Source organism: Pseudochaenichthys georgianus, chromosome 22 (assembly GCF_902827115.2).
Source record: "Pseudochaenichthys georgianus chromosome 22, fPseGeo1.2, whole genome shotgun sequence".
In the NCBI taxonomy this organism is placed as follows: domain Eukaryota; kingdom Metazoa; phylum Chordata; class Actinopteri; order Perciformes; family Channichthyidae; genus Pseudochaenichthys; species Pseudochaenichthys georgianus.
In genome coordinates, this window is record NC_047524.1 from 31934706 (window position 1) to 31950931 (window position 16226).

At 42.6% G+C, this 16226-nt stretch overlaps 1 protein-coding gene across 2 annotated transcripts in view; it reads right to left on the reverse strand.

The window, feature by feature from the left end:
• gabrb1 (gamma-aminobutyric acid type A receptor subunit beta1) overlaps positions 1 to 7257 on the reverse strand; it is a 98874-nt gene extending 91617 nt beyond the window's left edge. For both annotated transcript variants that reach the window (XM_034112077.2, XM_034112078.2), the window contains exons 1-3: positions 6855 to 7257; positions 6687 to 6778; positions 6525 to 6592 (exon numbers count right to left, since the gene is read on the reverse strand). In XM_034112077.2, the coding sequence (XP_033967968.1) occupies positions 6525 to 6592; positions 6687 to 6778; positions 6855 to 6943 (249 nt within the window). In that variant the 5' untranslated portion in view covers positions 6944 to 7257. The remainder of the gene's footprint in view (positions 1 to 6524; positions 6593 to 6686; positions 6779 to 6854) is intronic.
• Positions 7258 to 16226: the final 8969 nt, after the last annotated feature.

The window sequence follows — 16226 nt, forward strand, 5'->3', positions numbered from 1 at the left end:
GTCACTATGTTCCGGAAGAAAACAAAGGAGTCCAATGGAGGCGTGTGTGGCAGGAGTGTGTGGGAGAGAAACTCCCTCTGGAGGGAACACAGGGATGTGATCCTTTGCAGAGCATGTACATACACACAAACCTATAGAACACACTACAGGGAAGGGAGAATAGGGCCTCTTTAATATATTAAATTAGGACTACCATTTTTGTAACAGTCGGATGTTAAAGAATTTGACAGCTTTATGCAGCTCGTGAACTACACATATACAAAACATAGTCCTTAAATGACCGTAAATTAAATTAAATTACTTTACGCAATCAAATCATTCTGATTGTGTTAAGCCATGTGCCCTACAGAGCAGAACATCTCTTGTATTTGCAGTGAATGCTGGGATAGTCTGGGTTCGACCTCCAAAGGAAAAAGAACAATGCATCTCTGGATGAATCTCTCATGAATGCTAGAGATACATTCCGTGTTCCTTTCTGCAGAGAGTGCTAAACATCATCCGGCCAGAAACGATGCCACAGCTGATCAGTTAGCATGCTGAGAGAAGGAGCCGGACCTCAGAAGAACCTCATGTTGCATCACTGTCCCTCTAACTCACCGGCGCTCTGTTCCTGACAGCACAGCATGTTTGATGACTCAGGCTAGGACGGGCCTGACAAGGATCGTAAATCTCCCAGTAATCTGTTCACTAACTGCCAAGTAAAGTAGAACTTCACAGGCATACAGGCGCCGTCTGCTGGCTTCACGTCAATGTCAGGGACAAGGTCGCTTGATTTGTCACTTTGGGACATGAGAAATGTCCTCTGGGAGAGCGGAAGCAGGTCACTTCGTCCACCTGGATCTATGTCCATGTCAAAACAAGTAGAAGGCTAACACGCACAGAAACAAGGCAACACGAGCAAGTTACTGTACACTGCCACACTATGCTAAGACAGTTAGCTCTGTGAGCCAAATTGCCGTTGTTTGGACTGCTAACCCTGTTAGTATCGTTAGCTTCTAGCACCTTAGCTTTAGGCACTGTTACCAACCGGCTCAGCCATCTTCATATTGAGAGCTGCAGCAGGCAAACTTGAATTTCACATTCAACCTCTTTAATCGTTTTTGCACAAACTTTTCACACAGGCTTTTTTTTTTTTGTTCTGCTCTCTTTGTGCTCGGAAAACAATGATTGACAACAGCTGAACACATGCATCACACGTACCTCATGGTATACACATTTTCACAAATTCAGCCACACAGATTTGGTAGCTGTGGACATGGCTGGTAACTTTGGCTTGCATCCTGGGTCTTTAACTGTTATTTTGTTCAATCCGATTGCAGCTGACATTGGGCGAGAGGCGGGTTACCCTTGACAACTGGCCCGTCCATCCAACCCAGTCTCACGGCATTTCGTGTTCACCAACACGATTTTTAATCTATTGATTCGTGTTCACGAGCCCCATTTATTTTCCTCACAGACGGCAACAAAAGTCCAAAATTATACGATTTAAAATAAAAGCAATAATTGTGGCTTGATATTGAGTAAGAACATGTTTTTATGAACCACACAGCTTCCGGTCTCCCACGACCCGACCGGAGAAAAAGACGTGCTGCAGGCAGTAGAAATACATTGCTTTTAAAATCGTGCTGTGCAACACGAAAAAAAGGGGCAAATCGTGTTGGTGAACACGAATCAATAGATTAAAAATCGTGTTGGTGAACACGAAATGCCGTGAGACTGGGTTGGTCCATCACAGGGCTTATCAATGTGACAACCTGCATTATGAACCATTGTTATGGCTGGGCTGGGGGGACACATTCAGGCCTGTGGCCCATCAGAAATATATTGTGTCATATAATCTGTCTGCTTTGTATTTTCAATCTATCAATCTTTATTTATGTAACACATTTTAGACAGAGGAAGTATCCGCACATGATTGAGGCACAAACAGCGCTGAGTAATACGTAGACGATCAACAGCTTCTCAAGGTAAACCAAACAAGAGCATTACAATAGCAAAGCCCACAGGTTTTGAAGGATGCCTTGGTTTTTCTGTATCGGCCTGAAAGAGAAACTCTGTAGCGATAGCAATATTTCTAAATGATAAAAAATATACTTTGGTTACATTCCTAACTTTTTTTTTTATGTTTCATGTGGAACTTTACGTTTCATGTGGAACTACTTGAACAGGTCTCCCTTGGAAAAGAGATCAATGATCTCAATGGGATTTTATCTGTATAAATAAAGGTTTGAAATGAAATGAAATGAACTTTTAATGCCATTCGCAATGTCTGTGGCTTATGCTACCGTGCACAGTATGTAATGCAATATGACAGTAATTTTTCATGACTAACTACGCCATTTGTATTTTTAGCTTTACTACAGGACATAGAGGTTTCAGTGATACTGACTAATATCTCCTTGAGTCAGGGAGGTGTAGCCTATTAGTAAAAACAGATACATTAGTAGGATCTGATAGAGGTTTAATTGACAGAAGGGACCGGTGGGTAGAACAGTATGGTGGCGTGGTACTGTCATTTGGAATGTTGGAGTCAATCCCAAAATATGTTAAAAGTATCAATAGGGAAGAGCAGCTCTGCCATCAGTAATGGGGAGTTGGCCTGATATAAATACTGTTTTTTTTTTTTAAAGTTCAGAAGGAGCTTAATAATCGTTTTGGTGCACTCAGACTTGTGATGGGTTATGTCATCTTACTCCACATACTGTATGCTTTAATTGTTTTAATAGAGGTTGAGAGAGAGGGCAGTTGGTCCAGAAGTTAATTCAGGATGACATGGGCTGTGTCTTCAGGAACATAAAGATGATATTGTGCTTAAGAGGGGGATGTTCTTTGGCAAGAAGACAGCATTAGTCCTGGAGGGGTAACCATGTGTTGAGGCTCAGCTCAAGGAAGAGCTCTTGACCATCTAATCAAGGCCGGTCAGCATCCTTTTAAATGTTTCCTTCATCATTGGGGGAGTAACGAGCCGCTTTTAATGCTGGCCACTGGTGGAGTAGACCCAGTGGTCCCCAGAAGGCTCACAGTCTAGGGACTTGCCACTCTCCCCTGCTGCTATTATCCCCGATTAACCATTTTGGACATTTGGGCTTTAATACATTTTACACTGTTTTATCTATGTGAGCATATAATCCTGTTTTAGTTTGTTTTTTGATGTCCTTCCTATGGTGAGTTATACGCCTGTTTGTTTTCTGCGGTGGACCTGGGTTAAATTAGATCTGGGGACCATTTACTCATCTCTTCCCCTCTGTATCCCACTTTCACATCTTTCTATGATTAAGGCACTGGTAGCCCCCAAACAAATCTTAAACTTAAAATCTTCAATTAAAGCAACTGCTCATCTATGACCTTGTGTGTCAGTCATAAAGCAGACATGACTATGACCTCACTTCCTGCCAGTGTTCAGTGTGGCCAGCTGTAGCAACACATTTACTTTTGGCATCCAATAACATTTTTTGTTGGGTCAAGATAAGTCTGGTCCTCCCTCTCTGCAGGCCGCCTTGAGGACATCACAAAAGCTCACTCAGCTATCACAGTCACAGATAGCTAAAATTACTTTTATAAGGGCCACTGTCTAGCATCTGTTTTGGCTGGGCAGCTGCCACTGAGTCTAAGGCCAATGCCAAGGACGATTATAGATTGTTCAGCTCATGCTATATGTGCTATATATATTATGTCATAAGTCATTGAACTAACCTCTCAATAGGAAAACAAAAAACATATTGGGAAGATTCATTGGGTTTCATCCGCTCAGAAACCAATTTTATTCTTTCTGACAACATTGGCCAAGTGGAAGTACTTAGAGGAGAAAAGGTCTTGAAGACCTTAAATAGAGCCCTGTGGGACACCAAAAGTTACGTCTGTGTTCTCTGAGGAGTAAAACTGCAATTTAGGCAACTTTTTTAAATAGTGTGTCTTTATAAGGACCATGCATAAAAATGCATCATACTCAGAAAGCAAAGATGATATATATGTATTTATATTTGAAAATGGATCACAACGCAAGAGAGAAAGCCATATATGTTATAGGTGTTGAGGTGTTTCGTCTCGATGTTCATAGCCTTAACCAAATCATTGTGTCATGCTGAAATCACAAGAAGGCATACACAATTAAAAACAAATTCAAAAACTGTACAATTGTTGAATGGAGTTTTGAGAATTCCTGCCCACGGGCCTTCATCTGTCTCCAAATGAATCAAGCAGAAGGCAAATCAGCATTAACTTCATTTATCATTTGTAATGTAATAAACACAACTCCAAATGAATTCTAACGCCCCTCTCTCTCTGCTGGAAGTGTAAACACATAAATACTTTCTGTATGTCATAAGATCATTCAGGCTTTTAGTTTAACTTGGCTCCTGCTCAAGTGGCATCTTGTGCCAAGAGTTTCTATTAAAAGGAGCAGTAACACGCCCCCCCTCCCCTGTCCCAGATTTCATTGAGATGCATAATCAGATAAGGGCCCATGGTCCAATCAGTGACCAATAAACAGAGCTGGATAACACAGTCCAATTAAGATAGTCAAGCTTCAAAATGATTCCAATCCGATATTCTTCATGTTTATGACTAAACATTTTTAACCCAATAGGGAACCAACACTAAGCATCTCAAAATACAGATCTCTGCTTGTGTCTGAGACAAAGAGGAAGAAGATGTATAGACTAAGATTCCTCACATAGTGATGCTCGGCTAACCTGGCTTGGTCGCACTTTTAGTTTTTGGAATTGTTTGGGCACTGCTCCGGACTAAATCTTAGCTCCAGATACTTTTAACGGGTAGAACCGTTAATCCTGATTGGTCAAACAGATGTAGATCAAATCAAGGAGGACAAACAAAAAAAACAGTGGACACTTTTGTGAAGTCTTTAAAACTATGCTACACAACAATTGTGCTTTGTCTAAATGTGGATACTTAGTTCAACTTAGTACATTGCCATGCAGTACATTGTGAACACTTTCTCTTTGTGTGCATTTCAACGGTGTCTCAAATGGAACACTGCTGCTGTGCCCTCAATGGAAGTGACGATTGACGCTGTTAGCTAGCTAGCAAGCTTAGCGTGTGCAGTAGCAAATCATTACAGACTGCTCAATGAATCCAATCAAATTAACGGTGGATTCTTTTTTCATCCACAGTATCTTGGTCCATTTAATAAAAACTGAACTAAAACATCTGTATAACTTTTATTTGTATAGTGCTTTGTTTGCCAGTCCAACTTCAACCGTGGCTGCTTGCGCCACTTACGTATAGATGGCAGTCCTTAAATGTAAATGTGTCAATCGTTTCCCACTCGGCTCTTTGACCGTTACGAGTGCACTATTCAGGTATTTAAAGAGCATGTTTGCCATTCATTGCATTGGGACGCATGTATGCACTAAATATAGCAAGTAAAGAATTGAGCATTGGTGTTTTTTTTAGTGCCCAGATGATTGAGGAAATGAATTACATTACATGACACTTGTTACACGCTTTCATCCATACTCAATACTGTGGACATGTCCCACAGGAGCAATGTGGGGTGAAGTGTCTCAGGGACACAACGACATGCTGTGGGGTTTGAACCTGTGACCCCCTGAACCCAACACCAACACACAACCCACTGCACCACACGCCTCCCCTAGCCTTTCTTTAGTTATATAAACACTTAAACAGGAAACAACAAACAGAGATATGACGGTTTGCTGAGCAACAGCAGTTGAAATGTACATGATGAGTATGTGAATCCCTCCTGCAGACACTCCGTCTCACTGCTGCAACACACAGATGCAGTGTGTTCACCTTGGCAGCGCTGCATTGCATTAAGTGGTCAAATCATATTCTGCAGGCGAATGGCTTCTTCCTCCCGTTGACTCACTGAGAGCCGTTATGTAATAACTGCACTAAGGCCCAAAAACAGCCAAAGCGTGCACACAGACGTCTTATTCTGTCTGCCCCCCCCACACCACCAGCACCACACCGCTCTGACACCGGGCTCACACCGCCGCAGATGGAGTCCCTGAACAGCTCCTCTCTGTCTCTCCAATTAAAATAAGCTTTATTGGCATATTGAAAACACAGCATTGCCAAACCACTTTGTACAAGGCGGTAAAAGTCATATATTAATAATATTATGCCATTTCAAATCTAGCAATCTCTTTTTTTCAACTAATTAATATAGAAGCTTTATTGGCATTACCATATCAAAAACACAGTATTGCCAAAGCACATTGCCCCCACTGCTCTCTCTCTCTCTCTCTCTCTCTCTCTCTCTCTCTCTCTCTCTCTCTCTCTCTCTCTCTCTCTCTCTCTCCTCTCTCTCTCTCTCTCTCTCTCTCCTACTACTTGATGCAGACGGATAGGCTTTGACACATTGCGGCTCTCTCCGTGCTGGAAAAAAAGGAGGGAGGGAGAGGAGGGGGCTCTTTTCTTTTTTAGTTTCCTCCAGGAGCGGCGCTGCACCAAGCTCAGAGCCGAGCCGGTCTACCCCCCCTCCCACCCTCTCTGATAGAAACTGTGCCTCACTGCAGAGGATGTGGCAGCAGCAAACTTACCATGTTGACTTCAGACACCATGTCGATGCTGGCGATGTCTATGCTCATGCCCACATCCACAGGAGCGCCTGTTGGAGAGAGCAGAGGAGTGAGCACTCTGCAGCATCTCATGTCTGCACGGGGGCGCACACACTGGGGAGGGGGGTAGGGGGGGTCTCTTACCTCCAAAATCAGGCCGCAGACGGATGTCATAGCCCTTCAGCAGCTTGTCCACGGTGGCTTTCACGTAGGACATGTTGCTGGGCTCGTTTGCACTGAGGACAGAAAGCAGATTTTAATTTGTTATCTGATGAAATAAAAAGGCATTATATTTGTGGGATCAGATCTCACCTCTGCGCCCCGATCACTACTGTCACCAGCAGCGACAAGCAGCAGCAGACCCCCCAGCCCAAGCCCCCGCGCGCCACAGCGGTCCACATCCTGCCAAACACTTTCACACAAACACCTCAGGGACGCAACTTAGACTGCAAGATTCCAAGAGCGACGCATGCGCGGCGGTTTATCCACATCCGAGCGTCATTGGCAAGGTGAGAAAATGTAGCCAAGATGAAAAAAAGAATAAAAAAACCAGCCTATAGGTAGTTCACTTGAGGAGTTGAGGTTGGTGCATGAGGCGGCACATGCATTCTCCCCGCGCTCAGCGTCCTGCAGCACGCACAGCTGATCTGCCGCATGCGCGTCTCCCCGCTGCCGCTCACTTCGAAGACGTTAAATAATGAGCAGCAGTGAGCGGCTGCACGGTCACCTTTAGTAAGCCGGGGGAGAAAGAGAGAGAGAGAGGGAGAGAGGGAGGGAGGGGTGGGGGTGCTGAAGATAGGCGTCATGTAATACAAGCACGTCTGAGGAGCTGCACCAGGAAGCGGGTCCCGTTCAGCTGGCGTCACGGGCTGCACACCAACTTAATTAATTGTTTTAAATTCCAGAAAATGCATTAAAAAGTGCAACGCACGGCTAAGTGATGGGAGAGGAGATAAGACACGCTGTATGGAGGCTGGAATGGATTGTGTTCCGGCAGCAGGGCTGAAGGGAATATAGAGTCCTGACTCCTGCATAGGCTATAACTAGTCATACGTTTAGCATAATACATAGAAAGGTATCAGCATTATCACTATGGTACTCACATTTAGCTAATTTCACATTGTAAGAATTACAGTTCTATAGTAGTGGAATGCAATAAGTACATTTACCTGAGTAGCCTACTTTAGGAACTATTTTTTCATATTGTACTTTTTTATTTCATTTGCTCATCCATTCGTTTTACAGTTACTAGCTACTTTTTAAGAGGGCCCTGTCATGTTCATTTTCAGGTTCACATTTGTATGTTGAGCCTCGACTGTGACATGTGGTCCTGCTTTAATCTTTACAAAATTAAAAAAAGTGGCTCAAAATTGACGAACACATATTTTAAGCGATAAAACCTGAATAATATAATATTATTTCGTGTGATAATACTTTGAAAAGAACTACAGTGCATAATGAGTATTTTTACTTTTACATTACATTACATTGCATTTAGCTGACGCTTTTATCCAAAGCGACTTACAATAAGTGCATTCGACCAACAAAATACAACCTTGAAGAAAACAGAATCATAAAGTACATCAGGTTTCAGAGCAAAAACATTTCAAGTGCTACTCAACTGGCTTTAGATAAGCCAGTCCATAAGTGCTTTGTTAATAGTTCTATTGCTCGAAGTGGAGTCGAAAGAGATGAGTTTTCAGTCTGCCCCGGAAGGTGTGTAAGCTATCTGCGGTCCTGATTTCAATGGGGAGCTCATTCCACCATCTTGGAGCCAGGATAGCAAACCCACGTGTTTTTGCTGATGGGAACTTGGGTCCCCCTCGCAGCGAGGGTGCAGCGAGTCGTTTGGCTGATGCAGAGCGGAGTGCACGTTCTGGGGTGTACGGTTTAACCATGTCCTGGATGTAGGAAGGGCCAGATCCATTCGCAGCATGGTACGCAAGTACCAGTGTCTTGAAGTGGATTCTAGCAGTTACCGGAAGCCAGTGGAGGGAGCGGAGGAGCGGAGTGGTGTGGGAGAATTTATGAAGGTTGAAGACCAGACGAGCCGCTGCATTCTGGATGAGCTGCAGAGGTCGGATGGCACATGCAGGTTGACCAGCCAGGAGGGAGTTGCAGTAGTCTAGGCGTGAGATGATGAGAGCCTGGACCAGAACCTGCGTAGCTTTCCGGGTCAGCTGGGGACGCATCCTCCTGATGTTGTAGAGCGTGTATCTGCAGCAGCGGGTTGTAGCAGCGATGTTTGCAGTGAAGGACAGGTTGTTATCTAGGGTCACACCCAGATTCCTTGCAGTCTGGGTCGGGGAAACAACAGAGGTGCCGATGTTGATAGTCAGGTCAAGAGTGGGACAATCTTTTCCCGGAAGAAAAAGCAGTTCAGTCTTGTCAAGGTTGAGCTTGAGGTGATGATCAGACATCCACTGAGAGATGTCAGTTAGACAAGCAGAGATCAACACACTCTCACTCCCTAAGCGTCCAGGAGCGACGTTTGGTCAGTGTCCGTGGCGTCCAATTGTGACGCTCCTAGGCTCCTTCAGCGTCATAAAGGGACGCAAATAGCTTTCAACTGATTGCAATGTATTCCCATCTGCGTCGGGATTTGACGCTCATGGAAGCACGGCATTCGTTTGTGTCGGCTGCCCTTAAAGGTAATGAGAGCGTCCATTCCCAGGAGTAAAGGATGGCAGAAGACACTACACCAGAATCCCCAGCTATCGTTTGGACTACACCATGTGCTCTGTTTGACAAACCCCGTGATAGTCCTCAAGCTCTGTGATTGGAGAGTGTGCTTCGAGGGTTAAGCCCAGGGCCGTATTCACCATATACATTGGGGGGGACACATCCCCCCCAATATTCAGATACACTCCAAATGTCCCCCCCAATAAATAGCAACAAAAAAAAAAGTTTAAATGTTTTGATTTTTAAAATTAAAATAAAATTGCTATTCTATAACTTCTTTATTTTGGTTATTTGTATACTTGAAAATCTATATTTTCTGTTATTGTGAACTTCACCAAAATGATATTTCTTTTCATATGTAAATTGGTTCCTTATTTTGTACCCGGGGGTGTATTTCCCTGTTGCACGTCTGCGTCCACCTTCAGTTAGCTTGATGCTCCAAGCTGGTCAGTCATGTTTTAATTTGCCCTCCATCAGTTCTGGTATCTTTTCTAGTTAGCCCTAAAGTAATCTATATTATTTTATTTCGTAATGGTAATGTTAATGAACCCTCCGTTTAGCTTCTTTGTGTAAGTAACTTGTAGTTCTGATGTTAAAACCGAACTTTTCAGGAATAGTAGCTAACTAGCTGTGGGCTAGCTGGTTTCAGTTGTTAGCCAGGGTTTGGCGGGCTAGTGTCAGCTATGTGGAAAATGACGGTGTCGTTTTGGATGTAATCCAATAGATATTTATTCATGTGGATTATTTCTATTTTATTTTGTAATTTGTAGGGTGTAGAAAGATTTAAAACTGTGATGTGAGACACCTATGGAATACCAAAGGTGCCAGAATTAATTAAATAATAAATATTCTACAATTATTATGAAATAGTATTTCATAATCGTCAGAAGCATTTAAAAGATACTCACACGCAGGAGGTTTGCAGTGTGCATCATAGCTTGTGCTGGGTTTAGAACGCTCAGAATTGCTAATAAACATGTTTAATGATCTTATATCCAGCGCTGCTGACCCGTATTCATCACATCAGCAACTGCAGATCGCCGAGGTCGAGCTGTAAGCATGAGCAAGAGGAAGGGTGGCAGTGACATTAGACAGTTTTTTGGGCAGCCTCAGAAAAGAAAAAAAGTAAGTTAAGAGCAGTGAGAAAGTGAGTATTGTTTCCAGTCAGATAGCTTGTTTACTGATAATATTTCTTCCATGTTCACTCTGGTGTGTTCAGAGTAAAGAGAGAGAGGGAGAGAGAGAATGTGAGCATGGCGACCAGACAGGGAGAGTGTGCGCTGGTGACATGGAGGTAAGTCAGAAAGGAGCTATATTGATGGTTAAGACAGAATAATGACAGCATAGCAGTCTAATGTTAAAGGGGACCTATCATGCAAAATGCACCTTTGTACGTCTTTTAAACATGAATATGTGTCCCCGGTGCGTCAGGGAACTCACCAAGAGTCAGAAAACACAACCCTCTCTATTTTCCTCTGTGCCCAAATCTCTAAAAAAGGGGTTGCAACAACGGATCTGAAAAAAACGGATCCAGATTGAGCACTGTCCTGATGTCAGGACGGTGGCGCTACGGCTATTGGGCCAACTCCACCAATCAGGAGGAGACAGCCACGTGCTTTGCCGTTCTAAAGCGCTGGAGAAGCTGTAGAAGCTGTAGTACATTTAAAAGGCCAAAAGATGGTGCTGTTCTCACTGAATCCAAAATGTCAGGCTCAGTGTTAATTTGAGCGAAATGAGGAATGGCTAAAATGCATGATCTGTTTGGTATTTTGAGAAAAAAAAAGTATAAATATGCCTTATATAGGTATGGTCCTACACTATATTATTCAAATATAGCATGATAGGTCCACTTTAATGTACAGACTCCTGTGTCCCCCCATATGTATAATGTGTATCAACAGTCTTTCTAGTCAATAGTTTACTGATATTTCTTCCATGTTCACTCTGGTGTGTTCAGAGTAAAGAGAGAGAGGGAGAGAGAGAATGTGAGCATGGCGACCAGACAGGGAGAGTGTGCGCTGGTGACATGGAGGTAAGTCAGAAAGGAGCTATATTGATGGTTAAGACAGAATAATGACAACATAGCAGTCTAATGTTAATGTTAATTTAAGATGAGATCATCCTCATATGTATTTCAGATAATACCATCAAGCAGGGAGAGTGAGTTTGACAATGAGAGAGAGAGCAGCCAGGCAGGCGAAAATGAAGGTACAGGAAAGGAAGGGGAGGAGCTTGGACTTTGCCCAAATCATCCAAATGTGAAAGTCATACCCAGTCAAACCCTATCAAATAGAATACTCTACTTTCAGGAGAAGTGGTTTGAAGATCATACATGGCTCCATTACAGCCCCTCTGTAAAAGGGGTCCTCTGTTTCTATTGTGCTAAATACTTTGCAGCACAAAAGTCTAAGCTTGCGTCAAAAGCAGATTCAGCGTTTGTCAAGACTGGTTTTAACAATTGGAAGAAGGCACTGGAGAAATTTAGTGTGCATAAACACAGCCAGTGTCACAAATTAGCTGTGATGACTAGGATTCAGGAGCCAGAGCCTGTTAATGTGCAACTTTCACGTGAGCTTGAAAGACGGCAGCAACAAGCAAGAAGAAATCTGATGAAGATTGTTGAGGGTGTGAGGTACTTGGCGCGGCAAGGTCTAGCTTTTCGAGGTGATCAGAAGGAGAGTGGGAATCTAAACCAGCTTCTAAAGTACAAGGCAACGGGCGATGCAGAGCTGACCTCCTGGCTAAAAGGTCCCCTCGATTTCACCAGTCCGGAATTGCAGAACGAACTGTTGAAGGTGATGGCCAATACAATCGTCAAAGAAATTGTGTCGGAAATAACATCAATGCCAGTGGTCCAGTTCGCAATTATCATTGATGGCACCCAAGATATATCAGGAGTTGAGCAGGAGTCAATATGTGTGCGCTCTGTAGATGCAGATCTACAACCAAAGGAAGAATTCCTGGGAATCTACCAAGTGTCATCAACAACAGGGCAAAATATAGCCAAGATGGCATGTGATGTGATGACACGCCTACAGCTTCCTCTGTCTCAACTCCGAGGACAAACTTATGATGGTGCCGCAAACATGGCTGGACGATTGCAGGGAGTACAAGCCATTTTAAGGAAAGAACAACCCCTGGCTGTGTATTGTCACTGTGGTCCCCACTGCGTGAACTTAATTACGCAGGCTGCCTGTGGAGCCTCTCCACTAGTAAGAGATGCAATGGGTCTGGTCCATGAATTGGGGGGCTTCTTTAATCAATCTGGCAAGTTCAAGTTGATTTTCCAGAATATCGCAAAATCAGAGCATGGTTCAACTTTCACCTCATTGAAGCCTCTCTGTCCCACCAGGTGGACTGTACGTACCCCTGCCATCCGTTCAGTTCTCAAGCAGTATGAGTCAGTGCTGATGGCCCTTGAAGAAATGGCATCATGCAGCTCACCTGAAACTTCAGCCAAGGCCAATGGTCTTCATGGAACATTTCTTAAAGGGAACACTGTGCTCGGCCTTTTAATGGCTGAAGACCTGATGGGGGATTTGGAGTGCCTGAACACCTCCCTGCAGCTTAGGAAACAGACCGTTTCAGGCATGTTGGAGGCTGTAGACCATGTCAAAACAAGCATGCAGGTCAAACGAACGGAGGAGCATTTTGATGTATTGTTCTCGAAAGCAACTGCTGTGTCAACAAAGTTGGACCTACAACCAATTCAGATCCCTCATGTCCGCAAACCTACAAAGCGTTACACGGGTCAGGCTGCAGCCCATATCCATCCCGATGCCCAGTCCTTGTACAGAGTCCAATTCTACAATGCCTTGGACACAGTGAATACTCAATTCATAGAGAGGTTTGAACAAGCTGGATTCCACAAGCTGCAGCAGCTTGAAAATGTGCTGCTACACGGAGACATGGACAAGGTGGTAGAAGAGTATCCTGAATTGAATTCAAGACTACTGCAGGTGCAGCTGGCCATGTTTGAGGCTAATTACACCTATGAAACAAGCTCAGATGTTGCTAGCATTATTGGGGAGGTGAGAGGTCTCTTCGGTCAGGTGGAAGCTTTAGTAAGGCTTCTGTTGGTCGTCCCTGCCTCTTCTGCAGAGGCTGAGAGGAGTTTTAGTGCCCTGAGGATGCTTAAGACATGGCTTAGATCATCGATGAGTCAAACAAGGCTGAATAATGTGGCCATATGTCATGTGCACCAGAAGAAACTGGACAGACTGGACCTTGAAGGAATATGCCAGTCTTTTATCAGTGCCAACGATAAGCGCAAAAAGGCTTTTGGGTCCTTTACTTGAGGGTTGGGCTTTTTGGGCGGGTGTCTGGGAGGAAGTTGGGGGTCTTTTTGATTTTGAATGAGCGGCAAGCAGCTAGTGCGAGTCGTGGCTGTAAAACAAAAGGGCAATAAAGTGTTCCTGTTTCTATTGAAATTGCGTGGCACAGACCTTTCTATGGATTGAAATGCTTTAATGTGATTATGGTTATAGTTGTACTTTATTCATCCCTAATCTCTGCCATTACAAACAACAAAACAAGAAAAGCTAAACTAGATAACATAGGGCGATGTAATACAATGCACAATTAGACATTATGGTAAAACATTTTAACCAGTTAAGCCCGAAGCCTGTTTTTCAGGTCTCAGGTTTGAAAATGACATTCCCAGAACAATTGACTATATCTTCACTTCTAAAATGGTTAAACTAATAATCTTTTTTTCTCAAAGCAATGATAAACCTGTGAGTTGGATGTAGAAAAAGTCAGAATCAATATAGATGTTTTTAAAGTAAATTCAGATTGAAAATAGTAAAAAAATGTAAATGATAGTGTCCGTGCAAAAAATAAACCATTACTTATTGTGAAAACCACTCTTGAATGATGGGATAGTAGACTAAAAGCTTTAGGAATCCAAAGTACAACATATAATAAGTACCCTGTATCAAGATTGATGCAAAACAAGTATTTACAAGGCACACCTTTATATGATCATTATAGTTATACAAAATAAGAGAATAACAGAATAACGAAATCATTCCAACTCATACTACAGTTTAAAAAGGGAGTGATTTGTAAAATATGCATAAAGAAAAAGTAAATCTGTTCAGTTCTGTTTCAAATGGGTGTTGTTGAGATGTATCCATAGATTTAGTCCCTAATGTTGCTCTCAAAGTGCACCAGATTGATGCTTTTAACTTCAACATTTAAAAAAAAATCTTACCGGGGGAGCATGCCCCCAGACCCCCCTAGAGGAGGTTAGGTCCCCCCCCCGCCCACACCCCCCGTCAAATTGTCCCACCCACATTGAGGATGCTTCCTACACCCATGCCTGAGACACAGTTTCGTGACTATTGTTGTGTTTTGCCCCCACGGGCAGGGGCATGGGGTTTAACAGGTTTTAAAGTATCCAATGTGTTAGTGATTTTTTATGTATTTTCCTTTAGAATGGCAGGAAATTAGTATTCAAATTTTTATTGGATTTTTGGTCCCCCCCAATGTAGACTCCATAAATACGGCCCTGGTTAAGCCGATTCTCAAACAGCACTTGAAATGGGATGGAACCACGGCAGACAGTCCAAAACTGGATTTGAACGGGTCCACCGCGTCCCCCCTCCCCCACCCCGTCCCCAGAACTACACATGCTGGCTATTCTGTTTCGCAACATGTTGTCTATGGTACGTCTCTACTGGGAGTTGTAGTTTTAAAAGACGTTTTCGTATTTCCCATAATAAGAAGTTGCCAGTATTAAACTGTGTACATCCCTGGAGGTTTAGGGGACAGGAAACACTCACATTTAAAACATATAATTAATAAATGGGTGAAAATTGCTTGTGCCCATTATGGGCAGTATTAATATATATACCCACATGCCAGCTAAGGTCAGAAGAGCTTTATTTAACAGCTGGTCTTATGTGTGTGACCCCTGTGATAACATTACATTACATTAATTGATAAGCCTGAAACATGCACTTGTCAAGGTTCAGAGGCACATTTTGCAAATATGGCAGTAGCCATCGATCAGCTTAAGATAAGATATACTTTATTGATCCCAAGTTGGAACATTTGCGTTACATCAGCATGTGTAACAGTTAAATATGCAGTTGTGTTTATTTGAAAATAATTTAGTATAATCACACAAATTCTGTGTTTTATATTCAACAATTCTGTGTTCTTTATTTATTGATTGTTCAATACCTGACAAGGCCGGAGATGAAATATCTACATACATCTTATAAGAGTATAATACATGATGTATAATATCAGTTCAAATAAGTGCTTCAACATAGTTAACATTGCTGGAGGTATGCACAAATATTGATAGATGTCTTGTAATGCACTCTTGAGGAACCTGCAACCCAAGTTTTTCATTCAGTGCAGAACTACACCACAGTTGTGTAGGCCTATATGATATGTCAATAAACCTTAGAAAATCTTGAAATCTTGAAAGGGATGTGCAAAATAGTCATTACATACAGTCTTTAATTAACTATTAGTAGAGAATAACGAGTAATGAATATACTTTATAGGGATCGTATTAATATCTAATAATAAAAATAATTAAATTCAATAACATGCTTTAACCACCAGGTGTCCCTTTATATCAGCTGTGCACCTTGATGGTGTAAATACAGCCTATCTACCAATTGGATCAAATATAAAAGTGAGCCGAATTAGTGTTGATACTGCAAGGAGACGTATTGTGTGAAAAGAAAAGTAAGATGTTGTTTAATGGCTGATATATTTATGATCCACGTCACGTTTTCAGTTCCTCATGTTTGTCTTCTCATCAGGGCTCTATAAATACAGAACTACGGCAGATATGTAATATGTAATGCAGCCGAACCGTGTATTACAATGCCGTTATGTGATGACTTTCAAAGAGAAAAGCAAGCACACTCGGAATAAAGTATTATTATTATTTTTTTTAAATGTTTTCGGTCTGTTTCCGGTATTTGTTAATGACGATGTGCTGTGAGATGTGAGACTGGAATTGCACAGGGGGGAAAT